At 38.5% G+C, this 15,954-nt stretch overlaps 1 protein-coding gene across 2 annotated transcripts in view; it reads left to right on the forward strand.

Moving 5' to 3' along the window:
- The first annotated feature begins 3,391 nt into the window (after positions 1-3,391).
- Positions 3,392-15,954, forward strand: part of LOC115214081 — a 31,226-nt gene continuing 18,663 nt past the window's right edge. Inside the window, exon 1 of one of the 2 annotated variants that reach the window (XM_029783126.2) lies at positions 3,392-3,911. In XM_029783126.2, coding sequence (XP_029638986.1) covers positions 3,883-3,911 — 29 coding nt within the window. In that variant the 5' untranslated portion in view covers positions 3,392-3,882. The remainder of the gene's footprint in view (positions 3,912-15,954) is intronic. The other variant, XM_036504489.1, reaches the window with a different exon arrangement.

Here is a 15,954-nt window from a genome sequence, read left to right on the forward strand (position 1 = left end):
TATAAGGCACCAAAAGAGAATGACTCTCCGCAGACACAACAGAATATGCTTCAACACACAAACTCACATAAAGAATCTTGCAAACCAAATCCAAAAATGAATTTGTATACATTCGCTGCTTTCTTCCAAGGAATCTAGTGCTCTTAGCTTAGTTTTTCCTTGGGGCTGACCAGATTGGAGCAATCTCGAGTATAACCAGCTGAAATTGCGAAGATAATCTGGAACTCAACTGAGGAAAGAAAGCTCCTAATTACCTGTCCTTGTTTTCTTTGTATCGTCTATCTGGATGTTTTGTTGTCCCTTTTTTGTATCACCTAATTGTCTGGATGTTTTGTATTCTTGTCCCAAATTTTGTATTTTGATATATATATATATATATATATATATAATATATATACATTTAGTCTGTTGGAGAATCTCAACTGACCAACATTCAACTTCCTTAATGTCCTTTCGTTTTGATGATATTTCACTTGAAATCTTCAAAATGTGAACTTGTTTTATTATATGTTTTGTAATTTTTATTGAGTGTAAATTGAAACAATTGTAGGCAATGGCAATTAATAAATTAATTTATATCCATTAAATCTCTCCATTTTCTTAAAAATAATAATATTTGATATTTATAATATTAATAATTGAGGCGATATCTTTTCACAATATATACATTAAACCAGTATAATTTGGAAGGAACCACCCCTATAAGAGGTTTATATACCCTCATAGTGACTATATATATATATATAAAGTTAATCCAAACAAGAAAGCACGAAAAAAACACAACAACACAAGGATGTGGAACAAATATAGTATTATTGGACGCTCAGGAAATATATATATATGTAATGGTTAAAATTGATTTGTAAACAATAATATATGTTAATAGTCAGCTGGTGTGACGATAAGAGTTTGTTATTAAAACAGCAAGTTGTAAGATGTGCAAGATGAACAATGCATGAAGTTTTAAGAAAGTATTTATTTACCATTACGTTACAATTACCTTGCCTTGATAGGCAGGTTGTGATAAATCCAAAAGCATGCGAAGTAAAGTTTGTTTTTATATCCTCTCCTTTGTTTAGTAGTAATTGTTGAGACAAATAGAAGGATGTTGTAAGGGAACAGAATTAGAGCTAGAGAGAAGTGTTGGGTGCTGTCTGACAGTAAACTTCCTTTCTCCCTCTGACCAAGGTTCTAGCTGGTCAGCCAGACTTCGGTGTCACTGAAGTGGCTACGTGGTTGAGTCATCACCAGCTGGTGACGAACTGATTTTTGCTTGGGATGTGTTTGCTTATATAACAATCCAGAAGGATAGATATATCATTGAGAACAATAGATTTAGTTGGTGGTCTTGTTATCTCTATTTCTAGCTTTTGGTGCAGTAGAAGAGGTTAGAAAGGGTCAAGTGGTGAAGACATTATTTCAGCCTAGCTAAAGGCACCTGGAAAATGTAAAACTGCTGTCAGAGAAAAACCATTGATCCACTGTGGGAAAAGTTCTGTTGCAGCGTTAATTTAAATTTGGCTATGGTGGATCGAATCCACTTCATGCATGCTAGATTCACTACATATGTATATATAAAGCAACCACTACACTCTCGGAGAGGTTGGCGTTGGGAAGGGCATTCAGCTGTAGAAACACAACCAGATCAGATTGGGGCCTGGTGCAGCCTCCTGGCTTCCCAGAGCCCAATCGAACTGGCCAAGCCATGGTAGCATGGAAAATGGACGTTAAACGATGATGATGTTATGTACATGTATGTGTGTGTGTCTATCTGTCTTGGTGTTTGTTCCCCACTAGTGTTTGACAAGCAGTGTTGGTTTGTTTACATCCCTGTAATTTAGCATTTTGGCTGTAGAGCCCTACAGAATAAGTACCAATCTCATAAGTACTGAGGTTGATTTGTTTGACTGAAACCGTTCAAAATGGTGCTCCAGTTTGGCCTCAGCCCAATGACTGAACCTATGAAACTTACAATTATTTCTTTTATGCATCTCGTTACATTACGTGTTAACACATTTGGTTTTTCATGTTGATAGGATATCTAGACACAGGTATGGCTCATCATCATCATCATCATCATCGTTTAACATCTACTTTCCATGCTAGCATGAATTGGACGATTTGACTGAGGACTGGCGAACCAGATGACTGCACCAGGCTCCAATCTGATTTGGCAGAGTCTCTGCAGCTGGATGCCCTTCCTAACACCAACCACTCTAAGAGTGTAGTGGGTGCTTTTACGTGCCACTGGCATGAGGGCCAGTCAGGCGGTACTGGCAATGGCCACACTGAAGTTCAGGGCCAGTTCAGCGGCACTGGCAATGACCTCGCTTGAATATTTTTCATGTGCCACAGGCACAAGTGACAGTTAGGCGACACTGGTGTGTTAGAAATTTGCTTTCCAACCATATGGTACCTGGTTCAGTTCCACTGTGTGGCATTTGGGCAAATATCTTCTACAATATTCTCAGGCCGACCAAACCCCTATGAATTTATTTGGTACACGGAAACTGAAAGAAGCCTGTCGTATGTGTGTGTGTATATATATATATATGTATGTATCTGTGTTTGTCCTCCACTACCGCTTGAAACATATTGATGTGTTTACATGTCCATAACATAGCGGTTCGGCAAAAGACACCGATAGAATAAGAACCAAACTTTAAAAAAATACTAAAATCCTTGAACGCGGTGCCCCAGCATGGCCGCAGTCAAACGACTGAAACAAGTAAAAGAAAACTTGTTCGTGTGTGTGTGAAATAAACCATTAAAGTGCCAAAAAGTAGGTTTTTACGTCAACTAGTTGAATATTTAGTGAAACGAAACTCTGTTTTGAGAGGTTTTTGTTTTTGTAAACAACCCTAGGCTTGGTTTATAGTGGCGGGAAATCTATCAAAAGTGCATTCGTGAAACAGAAAGATGCTTAAATTTATAGGAATCTAAAACCAGTTCTTGCATATCTCGCAACATTCTTTATTTGTCATAGTTATCTTCGAAGTCCAGTGCGTTAAGAATGTATTAGAGATTTCTAAAACAGTGTCTCTGGCCGAAGCTAATTGTTTTTCGTTAGAAAGCCAACTTGTTAGTAGTTTCCCTCTTCAAAGTAGAATTATTAAATGGAAATTTGTTTGTAGATTTATTTGAAATAGAAACTGTGATGATGTGGCTTTCGTTCTTTGTAGTTTTCTGGAGTATTAAATGCAGTACTGGAAACAATCTGTGGAAATTTGTCAGATTATTCCCAAATTGCTTCTGTTACACCGGTTACGTTTTTTTAAAAAATAAAATAGTAAAAGTCTAATTGACCAATCGGAGGTGAGCATGAAAGAAATCCAACCAATCAGCGAAGCGATACGGTGAGAGGTCGAAGGTCAGACGTGACGTTGATTTCCCGGTTTAATTTTTATTTTTTCTTTTCATTCAAGTGTCCACGTTGTTAAGATTTTAGCAAAATTCCAACTATTTCTTATAACCCCGACTACCAGTGATGTAAGGAAGCACTCAGGGTAGCGCGTTACTATACATAGGAGAATTTCAACTTTGGTACTTGATAGATTCTTTGTTTTACATTGAAATATTTATATTTGTATATATATATGTGTGTTATTTAAAAAATTAGTTTTCCAGCAGTTGATAGTTCAGAGTCGAAATCCAGTGGAACCTCATTTTTCCCCCCCTCATTTCACTGCTGAACAATGATATAAACGAAAAGACAGTCGTTTGATTTCAAGTATGGCAGAGCCGTTTTGATTTTAGTCTCTTCATATTATTAAACAAGAAATTTACATAGAACGAAAAGTAAAAAGAAGGAAAAAAAAACCTTGACCATAATTAACTACCATTTTGGAACAGACCTATTAAAGTTTCTGGCACTCATTGAAAATGATCGCAGACAGTCCAGTAATGGCGAGGTATGTGGTAAATATACTTCATTAAATTGTATGTACCTTCGATAATAAAGTGACCGTTTGTATGTATATGTGTAAATGTAGATATAAATTTACATGTGTGTGTGTGTGTGTGTGAAAAGGAGGAGAGCAACCGAATGGCAATAACTTGTAAAAGTACCAGAAATGTAAATGCTACATTTATTGCATATTTCTCGTTGTCTGCACCTCTCTTGCATCCGACCTTCACCCTCCTGTGTTCCTGCACAGCTCAGCTGATGTAGTTCTCAGTTTCTAGTCATCATTCACAGAATATCTTCGATTCTTTTATTATTATCATTTGTGTGTGTGTGTTTAAATCTATAATGGCACAGCTCGTAATAAAATTGTTGCAATTAATCTTCGAAAGACTCCGAAACCGGTACTTGGTTTTGTTCGACTTGAATTTTTTTGTGTTTGCTAATTATACGATGTATTACTAAGAAAGTAAAAAAAAGAAATCATTCTTAAGACGATAACGAATTCTGTCTTACCAACGTGGCAAAGCGTTGTGGCTTCATTTTAGTAATTATCTTTGTATAAACAGCTATTTTATTTCGTCAATACTTTCTTTTTGACAACATTTCTAAACTAAAATAATTTCATTTTACTTTTGCCCCTCTATTTGGCAAAGGATTGTTATTTTTTTATGCAGGGAAACATTTTTATACAGTGCAATTTTCTGAGAATGTTTCACGTGGTGTCATTATCAGCTGACGGGATCGTCTCTCTTTTACCGGTCGGTACTCATTAAACTAATGACTAGATTAAACCTCAGTAATAGAGAATACTATTTCACATGACATTAAAAGCTGCTCTTGAAAAAGTCACGAATGTCGTCGCACTTTTCAAAACCCTCGCTTCTATAAATAGGCATTTTCTTTGTCAGAAATCATATTTCTACACACGACTTTTAGTTAAAGATAAACCTTGTAAGGGTGAGAAATAGTGATTTATTTCGATATGTACTGGCGACTCCCTTTTTTTTCTTTTGGCAACCTTTCGTCTAAACATCGCTCGGGTTTGTATTAGGGATAAAATAAATTATAGGACATTGTTTTGGAAATTCTTTATAGTTGGGTAAATGTTGATATATATATATATACCATTGAACATGATTTAATAGAGAGGAGAAACTTTGGTGACCATAAAAGGCACAAAACTAAAAATGAAACTGTTTAGTTCCACGTCAACCGTTACCAAAAAGGTCCATCATGAAAATCGGTCAAAACTTCACTATTCAGTCTGTTTCCATTGTTCACTATATCCATCCTTATTTACAATAAGGAGCGACTTGAGGGAGATTTGACTACTATTTCTAGTTAATGGAGCTACCGCAGAGTGGCTTCTTCTGTTTACACGACGCAATTATTTTATTTACATTTTGTGTAGATGTCAGAAGACATCTGATAATATTTCTTAGCACTTATAATCGTGTGTTTGTTATCTTTGTGGTACCCCTATGTCTATATAAGCGATCGGCGTCCACGTGTAATACATTATAAGTACAAGCACGACGATCTATAATTATGACATTACAATTACGGGTCGTTACTCTACTTTTTATAGCCCCAGGTCAGGTCTGATCGAGCAGAGCCAAGGCGTCCCGGATGGAATCACTACTTTCTGTTTTTATAACAGACCTTTATTTAATACCAACTGCTTTTCTTTTTAAATTAATTTTTGCGAATGAAGGTTATGAGTTGTAGGAGATCCGACATCTATTTTTAGTCGATGGGGCGACTACGTAAACGCTCTCTGCTGTACGTACCATCAGATCAACCGTTGTGTATATAGGGTGTACAAATGTATATACATTTACTACTCATGGTCTTTATGTACATTATCATAGAGCTTGCTTCCAGAGATACATTCACGGATGTGGGTGTATATATAGCATACACTCACGTGTGTGTGTGTGTGTGTGTATATATATATATATATATATATATATATATATGTTAGAAGTATTGGGGGTGTTGTACAGATTTAATACGTATGAAAGAAAAAAGGTGTTCAGAATGCTGGATGGTTGTAAAAATATATATTTATTTACATATCACATATTATTTCTTCATATTAGCGCTTTCAACTACAGGAGTAGTTTCAGAGTAGTTGAAAGCGCTAATATGAAGAAATAATATGTGATATGTAAATAAATATATATTTTTTACAACCATCCAGCATTCTGAACACCTTTTTCTTTCATTTATATATATATATGCATTTATGGGAATAAAAGACCACCGGCATATTAAACGCACCCCAGTTTTAGCAATACATATTTAGGAAGTAAAGATGTTCATGCTTGTGGAAGGCCAGGTCCAGGGGTGATTTTTTTAAAAAGTTTTTTTTGAAATAAAATAAAGTGTGTCTTATATGCCATCAGATAGGATGTGTGTGTCGCACATTAATCATAGCTGCTTACATTGAAGGTATACGTCCACCAAGAGTAGGTAATTCGATACGGAGACAAAGTACACATCACCTAGATTTAACGGATCTTTAATTGATCGACTAATTGAACTGTCTAGTCGTTGTAATTATAATGTCTGTGGTTGAGTATTCCGCATAGGGGAGTACACACCCATGGCACTGTTCTCAGACTGACTCGGTTTTATGCGAGGATTGACAGAATAAAACTATTTTGGCGTCCACAGAGTCTTCGTTAACCTAATTTTCCTCACATGGTTTCGGGCGACCCGAGATGACTTGCTCGGGATGTTGCGCAGTGGTTGCGAAATGAAATTCTTCACATTTCGGTCGTGTTTGCGTACACACACATGTATAAACTCGAACCTACTCGTAGACCACCACATGGTTTCGTTTTGATGTCCGCTGTGTCAACACGATCATGCGTTGGACGAGAATTCTTTAGACGGTATTCAGCGATCGGTTTTTCCCGATGAAGTGCTCTGCATCAAGGGATGCAGAATAAGGACTCTGTGTTGAAATTCTGCTGAAATTATTGAAGAAAATTTTTTAAATAAAATCAAGTTAATGTTAGAACTGGTTACATGGTGTACTCTGATATGAACTGCCGCCCCACGTGTTTAGATACACATATCTATATGTATACACACACGTGTGTGTATGTATCTGTTTGTTTGTGTGTGTGTGTATATATATATATTTGCATGTCTATATGTGTGTATATATATGTATTTATGAGCTCTATGTTCATATGTATATATACATATCTACATGTGTTTATATATATGTATTTTATCTTTTTATTTGTTTGTCATTCGACTGTGGCCATGCTGGGACATCGCCTTGAAGGGTTTTAATCGAACGAATCGATCCCCAAGACATTTAAAAAAAAAAGTCTATTATTTTATCGGTCTCTTTTGTCGAGCTGCTAAGTTACGGGGACGTAAACATACTAATACCGGTTGTCAAGTGGTGGTGGGATGGAGAAACACACACGCACATATATAACGGTCTTCTTTCAGTTTGTGTCTACCAAATTCACTCACAAGGCTTTGGTTGACTCCAGGCTATAGTAGAGGACAGGTGGGACTGAACTCGGAACCATGTTGTTGGGAAGCAAGCTTCTTGCTGCGCCTATGCATGCGTGCCTGTGTGTATGAGAAAGACGAGGTATATTGGAGCATAGTTTCCTATGACCAGAGGCGCTTCCTGATGTGACATCCTGTTTCCAATAGAGAGAATGATCTGAAGTTTACAGTATTGAATTTCGGAGACTGCAACCAGATAACACCGTCTGCAGGAGTAGCGAGGCTCTTGTGTTACAACCAATATGTGTATACATGTGTGTGTTTGTATATATGTATATACATTTGTGTATGTATATAAAAATATTTATAGGATGTTTTGCAAACAACGCAGTGGCTGTGTGGTAAGTAGCTTGCTTACCGACCACATGGTTCCGGGTTCATTCCCACTGCATGGCACCTTCGGCAAGTGTCTTTTACTATAGCCTCGGGCCGACCAAAGCCTTGTGAATGGATTTGGTAGACGGTAACTGAAGGAAGCCCGTTGTATATATGTATATATATGTATTTGTGTGTCTGTTTGTACCCCCACCATCACTTGACAACCGATGGTGGTGTGTTTACGTCCTTGCAACGTAGCGGTTCAGCAATAAGTCCTGGGGGTCGAATGGCTGCATTCAAATGCCTGAAACAAGTAAAAGAGTATATGCAAGTGTTACCAGTTGAGGACTCTGCATACCGGAAGCCAGCAAATGTATGGGGTCATCAGGAGAGAATGCATGTCGTGGCTGTGTGGTAAGCCTCCAACCTATGCAAGCATGTAAAAGTGGACACTCGGACAATGATGTTACACATGTACATAGAGAAACCAACATGTGTGTGTCTTTCTGTCATTGCCTTCTCTTATAACTCTCTCCTCTTGGCCAAATTGCTTTTACTCTGTCGATGTCTTCGAATACTGAACGGCCATGCATGTCTTAAAGATTATCTATAGAAGACAACACTTGGTCAGCTGTGTCCAGTACTTTTTATCTTCACCTCTTCCCTCCTGTTCTGCCTCTTATCAGCCCATCTTGTTCTTCCTCCTATCGTACTCCTGCCCCTCTTCTGCTACATTTTCTAGGTTTCTTGTCATTCTGTTTCCAGGTTGGCATTGCCTTTTTGTATTGCTCTCCCTTCTCAACCACATTTCTTTGAATAAATGTACATATTCCCACAATAGGCTGTACTCTTATCACCATTCCTCTTATTTTATTCTTAAGGCAGCAAACATTAAACGATGATGATGATATATATGCATACATATGGATGTGTGTGTGATTATATACCTTTGTGTATTTGAGTCAGCCAAAATTGTGAGGATGATCTGGTGCTTGACTGAAGAAAGAAAACTTTGAATGACCCGTCCTTGTTTTCTTTGTATCATCTATCTGGATGTTTCGTTGTCCCTTTTTGTATCACCCACTTGTCTGGATGTTTTGCGTTCTTGTCCCATTTTGCATTTTATATATATATATATATATATATATATAGCTGCGTACGTACATTTTGTTCTCTTGGCACATAAAAGGCACCATTCGAGTGTGATCATTACCAGCATCGCCTTACTGGCACTTGTGCCCCGTGCTAGTAGGGTGCTAAGAGCACCACCCGAACGTGATCATTGCCAGAGCAGCTGACTGGCTTCCGTGCCGGTGGCATGTAAAAGACACCATTCAAGTGTGATTGTACCATCATCGCCTTACTGGCACCTGTGCTGGTGGCATGTGTAAAAAGATTCGAGCGAGGTCATTCCAGTACCGCCTGATTGGCGATCACCATTGAAGTCCAGCTGTGTTGAAAATTGCTGTATTATATAATATGGCCATGGTGTTTTCATCTCTGCTCCATGGTTTCCAATCACTTTGAATAATTGTTCTAATGCAATGACCTTTGACAAGTTCATCAATCTTCTTTTCATTTTTCCTTTTGAAATCTATTGACCTTAGTCCCATTTCAAATACTAGCCATTCCCTTTGTTCCCCCACCTTACATATCGACATATCTTTGTATTTCATAGTATACTAACCAACCTTTTGATCACCTACGACTCTACATCTACGTAATATTATTGCACTTTAAAGCAAAGGAAACCTTAATAGTCTTGTATGTGTAATCATATGAGTAATCCAGCAAGCCAAGTGATACCATAACCTTGTGGCCTAAGCCAAGGGTGTAACCAGCCCACTTATGCATACCTTCCCTTCATTGGACACTGCTTGCGAAGACCTGTTGAAGCAAGTGAAATTGGAATCGAAATCAAATCAGGAATTCCATAGTATCTGTAGAGTTTATATGTTCTTTTCTACTTTAGGCACAAGGGCCCTGAAATTTTTGGGGAGGGGGCCAGTCAATTGATCAATCCTAGTACGCAATTCGTACATAATTTATTGACTCCGAAAGGATGAAAGGCAGAGTCGACCATGGTGAAATTTGAACTCAGTACATTAAGACAGGCGAAATACCACTAAGCATTTTGCCCGGCATGCTAACGTCTATATATTAACCCTTTCAATACCAACCTGGCTGAAACTGCCTCTGGCTCTGTTGTCTTGTTTTCATAATTTCTGAACTAAAACCTTTCACCAAACCGTAGTCACAATTTATGTGTCCTAACACCAGCTTAATGATAACTAAGTTATTTTACTAAATTCTTTGTTATATTTACAATTAATTGAAAGAAACACAGAGCATCTCAAAATAAATACAGTAGTGAAAAGGTTAATAAATGGTAGAGAATGGAATGAACAATGTTCTTTATTTAGAATCACTACAATTGTTTTGACACAGTTTTACTCCTGTGGCACATTGGTAAGATGTGGAATCATATCTGTTGCTATATCTATGCGTTTAGGTTTGTCTGTAAACTGCTGAGAATGAGACATTACTTTAGGAATGCATTCTCACACTGAAAGAAATTACAGCAGAATCTAATGAAAGACTTATTTAAGCAATCACCTGAAGAAGTGCGTTTTACACCTTGGATCGATGATAATGACTACACAACATCTCATCATTGAACTAGAGGTGTGAAACTGTGTCCAAACAATTTTAATGATTTTAAATATTGTTCATTCCATATAATATATATCATCATCATTTAACGTCTTGTTTTCCATGCTGGCATGGATTGGACAGTATGGCTGGAGCTGGCAAGCTGCACCAGATTCTGGTCATATGTTTTGGCCTGGTTTCTACAGCTGGATGCCCTTCCTTAACCCTTTAGCATTCAGACTACTCTGTCAAATTTAATGCTTATTTATTCACATTGTTTTGAAGTGACAATGCATTGTCTCATAGCTTTGAAAATTTTTATGTTGTGATTGCATACTTTTAGAATGACATTGTAGAGTAGGAGTAAGAGGCTGGAGCTGGCCAGTTTGGACAAAAAACAGGTACAATATTTTGGCCGGATATGGCCAGTTTAACTGCTAAAGTGTTAACACCAGCCACTTTACAGAGTGTACTAGGTGTATTTTTTACATGGCACTAGCACAGGTGTATTTTTACATGACAGTGGCACTAGTATAGGTGTATTTCTTTTTACATGGCACACATATAATGCCTGCTGCTCATATTTTTGTTTTTAATGTTTTAACACTATAAATTACACAACACCTCACCAATGAACTCTAGGTGTAATATTGTGTCAAAGCAGCTGTCTACCTTGACTTGGCCCCTACTTTCTGAGCGAAGTTGGGCAGACAGAAACTGAACGGAAGCCTGTCGGATGGTTTGGATCTGTAACTCGGGTGGCAGCACAGTCTTGCCTGAGTGTTATGTGAAGGGTATGTGTGTCTGTGGAGCAGTCGGCCACTTTGATGTGAATTTGGGGATAGGTGATTCAGTTGATCAAAAGCTGTATCCTTCATCGATGGAACAAATGAGCTATCACCACACACACACACAGATATACCAGAATACACATAGATGTACGCTCACACACATAGGTATCCATACACACACGCACACACACAGATATATTCGAATACAGATAGATGTAAGCTTACACATAGATGTACACTCACATGTATATGTATGCACATACACACACACCTGTGTATATATACTTTTTGCCATTTTGTTGGAAATTTTTACACACAATTTTGTATGCCGATTACTAAAATCTCAAATGAATTAGATGAAAAAAGGGTGTCTTTTAAAGAATGAAATTTGTAAGTTTTTAGCCAATCAGTTTTCAACATCCCATTCAATACATTATTTACATTTGATGGATATTTGTCCTCATCTTATTTGTTGTTAACACAACAATGTCTTGGAGAAATTTAGATCCTGGGTTCTCATTCCTATGGTATTTTTCGTGGGCATATGGCGTAGTGGTTAAGAGCGCGGACTACTAATCTGAAGATTCTGAGTTCGATTTCTGACAGTGACTTTAATAATAATAACAATAATAATAATAATATCTAAAAATACCTTAGGAATGAGAACCCAGGTTTGAAATTTCCCCAAGACACTTCATGAAGGCTGGAGGGTATATCAGTTGAAACGTGTTAACAAACAAGATGAGGAGAAATATCCATCAAATGTAAGTAATGTACATAATTCCTCATCTCTTAAGTATAGAACTGTATCCTATTCAACAGCTGATTGCAGTTGCCATGTTTGTATACAATTCCTTAGAACTGAGTGAAAGTCTTGGATTTAGAGTTAGGGTTTCATCGTTGTCGTTTAATGTCCGTCTTCATGCTGGCATGGGTGGGACGGTTCCACAAAATCTGGCCAGGCCAAAGCCTGCGCCAGACTTCTGTCGTTGTTTTGGCAGGATTTTTACACCTGTACGTCCTTCCTAACACCAACCACTTAGCTGCGTTTGCAGTACAATGTAAAATTTGATTGTAAATGTTAATTTGTTGTTTCTTTTCACGAAATATTCTCATATTTAAAGGTTTTTATCAATTTTTCAACCATAATGTGATTTTCGTTAAGTTGCATCTTGAAAAAAAAAACAAACAAACATGGCACTTTCCGTAGCATTGCTCCAGCTTGTAGGTAATGGATGGATCTGATTGGCTAAAATTACAAATATCAATCTGTAAAGATTTACTCTTTTACTTGTTTCAGTCATTTGACTGTGGCCATGCTGGAGCACCACCTTTAGTTGAGCAGATCAACCCCAGGACTTATTCTTTGTAAGCCTAGTACTTATTCTATCGGTCTCTCTTGCCAAACCGCTAAGTTATGGGGACATAAACACACCACCATCGGTTGTCAAGCGATGTTGGGGGGACAAACACAGACACACACACACACACACACACACATATGTATACATATATACGACGGGTCTCTTTCAGTTTCCGTCTAGCAAATCCACTCAGAAGGCTTTGGTCGGCGAGTTGTCTCTGATCTTCCCTGTATGAAGACTGGTGTCCCTTCTTGTTCAGTTTTGGCCCCTACACCTTTCTCCCTACACTCCAATGTATTCCCATGTAGATGTTCCCACATGTCATTCCTTGCTGCATTGATTTCATGAATGCAGGTCTGGAAACCAATCTTGTCTCCTTCAACAACAACATGAACAACACATTATTACCCTCTCACCCTGCTTAAACATGAATACCCAATCAGGAACCTAGGCTCCACTCTCATCATTATTGTTTTAATATGCTCGCCTTACTGGCACTTGTGCCCGTGCTAGTAGGGTGCTAAGTGCACCATCCGAGCGTGATCGTTGCCAGAGCGGCTAACTGGCTTCCATGCCGGTGGCACGTAAAAGACACCATTCGAGCATGATCGTTACCTGTGCCGGTGGCATGTGTAAAAAGATTTGAGCGAGGTCATTGCCGGTTGGACGAAAAAAGCACCCACTACACTCTCAGAGTGGTTGGCGTTAGAAAGGGCATCCAGCTGTAGAAGCCCTTGCCAGATCAAGATTGGAGCCTGGTGCAGCCATCTGGTTCGCCAGTCCTCAGTCAAAATCGTCCAACCCATGCTAGCATGGAAAGTGGACGTTAAACGATGAGGATTATGATGCACCTTTGTGATGCTTGCATGAGTGATGGAATTTGTTGAGACAGATTTTTCCATGGCCAGATGTCCTTCCTGTTGCCAATCCTCACCTCTTTCCAAGTGAGGTAATATTTCCTCATGACCAGACGTTTTTTCACAGAAGATTGGAAATGGACAAATGGACACTGCCTGTATGATAGTGAAACTCATTTACAACCATCACACACTGTCAAGTCAAAGAGACACCAACTGACGTACATATACACATGTTGTTGTTCTTAATTTCACCCTTGTTTCCCCTCTTTCTTGTTTTCTTTATCTTATCCCTAATTCTACACCAAATGAGACATCTTGTTACTGTCCACATCAACCTTCTTCCTTCCAGCTATTCACTTTCACTTCCCAGTTCTTTCTTATTGTACTTCCTCATAGTCATGTTCTCTTTTTCTTTCCTTCCCCCCTCTACTGCTTCCTCATCCCCATACCATACTTTTAACTACTTCTGCATTTTCCCACTGCCTATTTACGTTTTCATCTTTATTCACTTTTTGTTTCCTCTTGGCCCTTAACCCTTTCGTTACCAACCCAGCTGAAACCACCTCTGGCTCTGTAGTACAAATGTCTTGTTTTCATAAGTTCTGAATTAAAATCTTCCACCAAACCTTAGTCACAATTTATGTTCCTAACACTAGCTTAATGTTAATTAAGTTATTTTACAAAATTCTTTGTTATACTTAAAGTAATTGAGAGAAACACAGAGCATCTCGAAAGAAATTCAGTAATGAAAGGGGTTAATCAAGACACTAAATCTGACAGAAGCACAATGTAAAAGTGCACCTTTGATAGAGATCTGCGGAGAGGCCACTCTAATGTTTAAAACCCACAAAGATGTAGATTTTCACTTGGAACCTTTGCGTGAATGGGCATTGAAAGCAGAGTTGGTACAGAAACAATTGTAATTGTTCATTAAAGATATTAACTTCTTTTTTGTCTTCTTTGGATCATATATATCATCATCATCATCATTTAACGTCCGCTTTCCATGCTGGCATGGGTTGGACGGTTCAACTGGGGTCTGGGATGCCAGGAGGCTGCATCAGGCCCAGTCTGATCTGGCAGTGTTTCTACAGCTGGATGCCCTTCCTAACGCCAACCACTCCGTGAGTGTAGTGGGTGCTTTTTACGTGCCACCCGCACAGGTGCCAGACAGAGCTGGCAAACGGCCACGAACGGATGGTGCTTTTTACGTGCCATATTTATATAATAATATATGCTCCATTTAGAGTGACAAAACCTAAACAATTGACCGAAAAAGATGAGCTGAACCAGAGGGAATTGAACACAACATCAGTGCTTACATGGCTCCGTACACACCCAATTCAGCCACATAGCCCATCCATCAATTTCTGCCAGATTTAATTTGTAGATAATTTTAGTCTATAATATTTATAAGTAAATATTGTAAATGAACCTGAAGGCTCTCGGCAATTAAAAACCTTCAGGTTCGTTTACAAAATTTATAAATACATATATATGTCCAACCCATGCACGCATGGAAAGCGGACGTTAAACGATGATGATATATATATATATATATATATAAAATCATCATCATCGTTTAACATCATTTTCCATGCATGCATGGGTAGGATGGTTGACAGGAGCCAGCCAGGTAGAAAACTACCCTAGGCTACTGTTTTGGCAGGGTTTTTATGGCTGGATGCCATTCCAAACAGCAAACACTCTGCCGAGTGGACTCGGTGTTTTTTACGTGGCACAAGCACAGACAAGGTTAATGACATAATTTATTCGTTGGGTTTTTTTGTTTCTGTTTATCAAATCCATTCAGTGCTTTGGTCAGACCAGAGTAATTGTAAAACACACTTGCCCACCATGCAGTGGGATTGAAACAAGAACCGTGAGGTTGAGAAGCAAGATTCTCAAAGACGCAGCCATACTTGCACCTGGGAAAAACACTGAGAATATCTTAGAGAATGGCTTAGTGGTTAGGGTGTCAGCACCATGATTGTAAGATTGTGGTTTTGATTCCTGGACCAGGCAACGCGTTGTGTTCTTAAGCAAAACACTTCATTTCACATTGCTCCAGTCCACTCAGCTGGCAAAAATGATTAATGCTGCGATAGACTGGCGTCCCATCCAGCTGGGGAACACATACGCCATTGAAACCAGGAAACTGGGTGCATTTTATTTTAATTTTATTTGGTGTTATTGATCCAATGCTGACATGACATCAAACCTTTTAATCTTTTTCTTGTTCTCTCTCTCCCTCTCTCCTTCTATGTGTGTCAGCATCCAGTTATGTTTCTCCATGTAATGGTTCCCCCCTCCTTGTGTTACCATATCTCTCTTTGTGTTTGAGAAGGAAAGTGGTTCTTTTGTTTTCAATTAACGTGTAATATCTTCTGTCTCTCTCTCTCTCTTTCTCTCAGTGTGTGTCTAGTTCTGCTTGCATGTGTGTTTACGTGTCTTCGCTTCCAGTGCCAAAACAGACCAAATACCCAACCAGCTGTGCCAAAATTGTCCCCTTCAGTCTTTGG

The sequence above is a fragment of the Octopus sinensis genome, linkage group LG7 (genome assembly GCF_006345805.1).
Source record: "Octopus sinensis linkage group LG7, ASM634580v1, whole genome shotgun sequence".
NCBI classification, from domain to species: domain Eukaryota; kingdom Metazoa; phylum Mollusca; class Cephalopoda; order Octopoda; family Octopodidae; genus Octopus; species Octopus sinensis.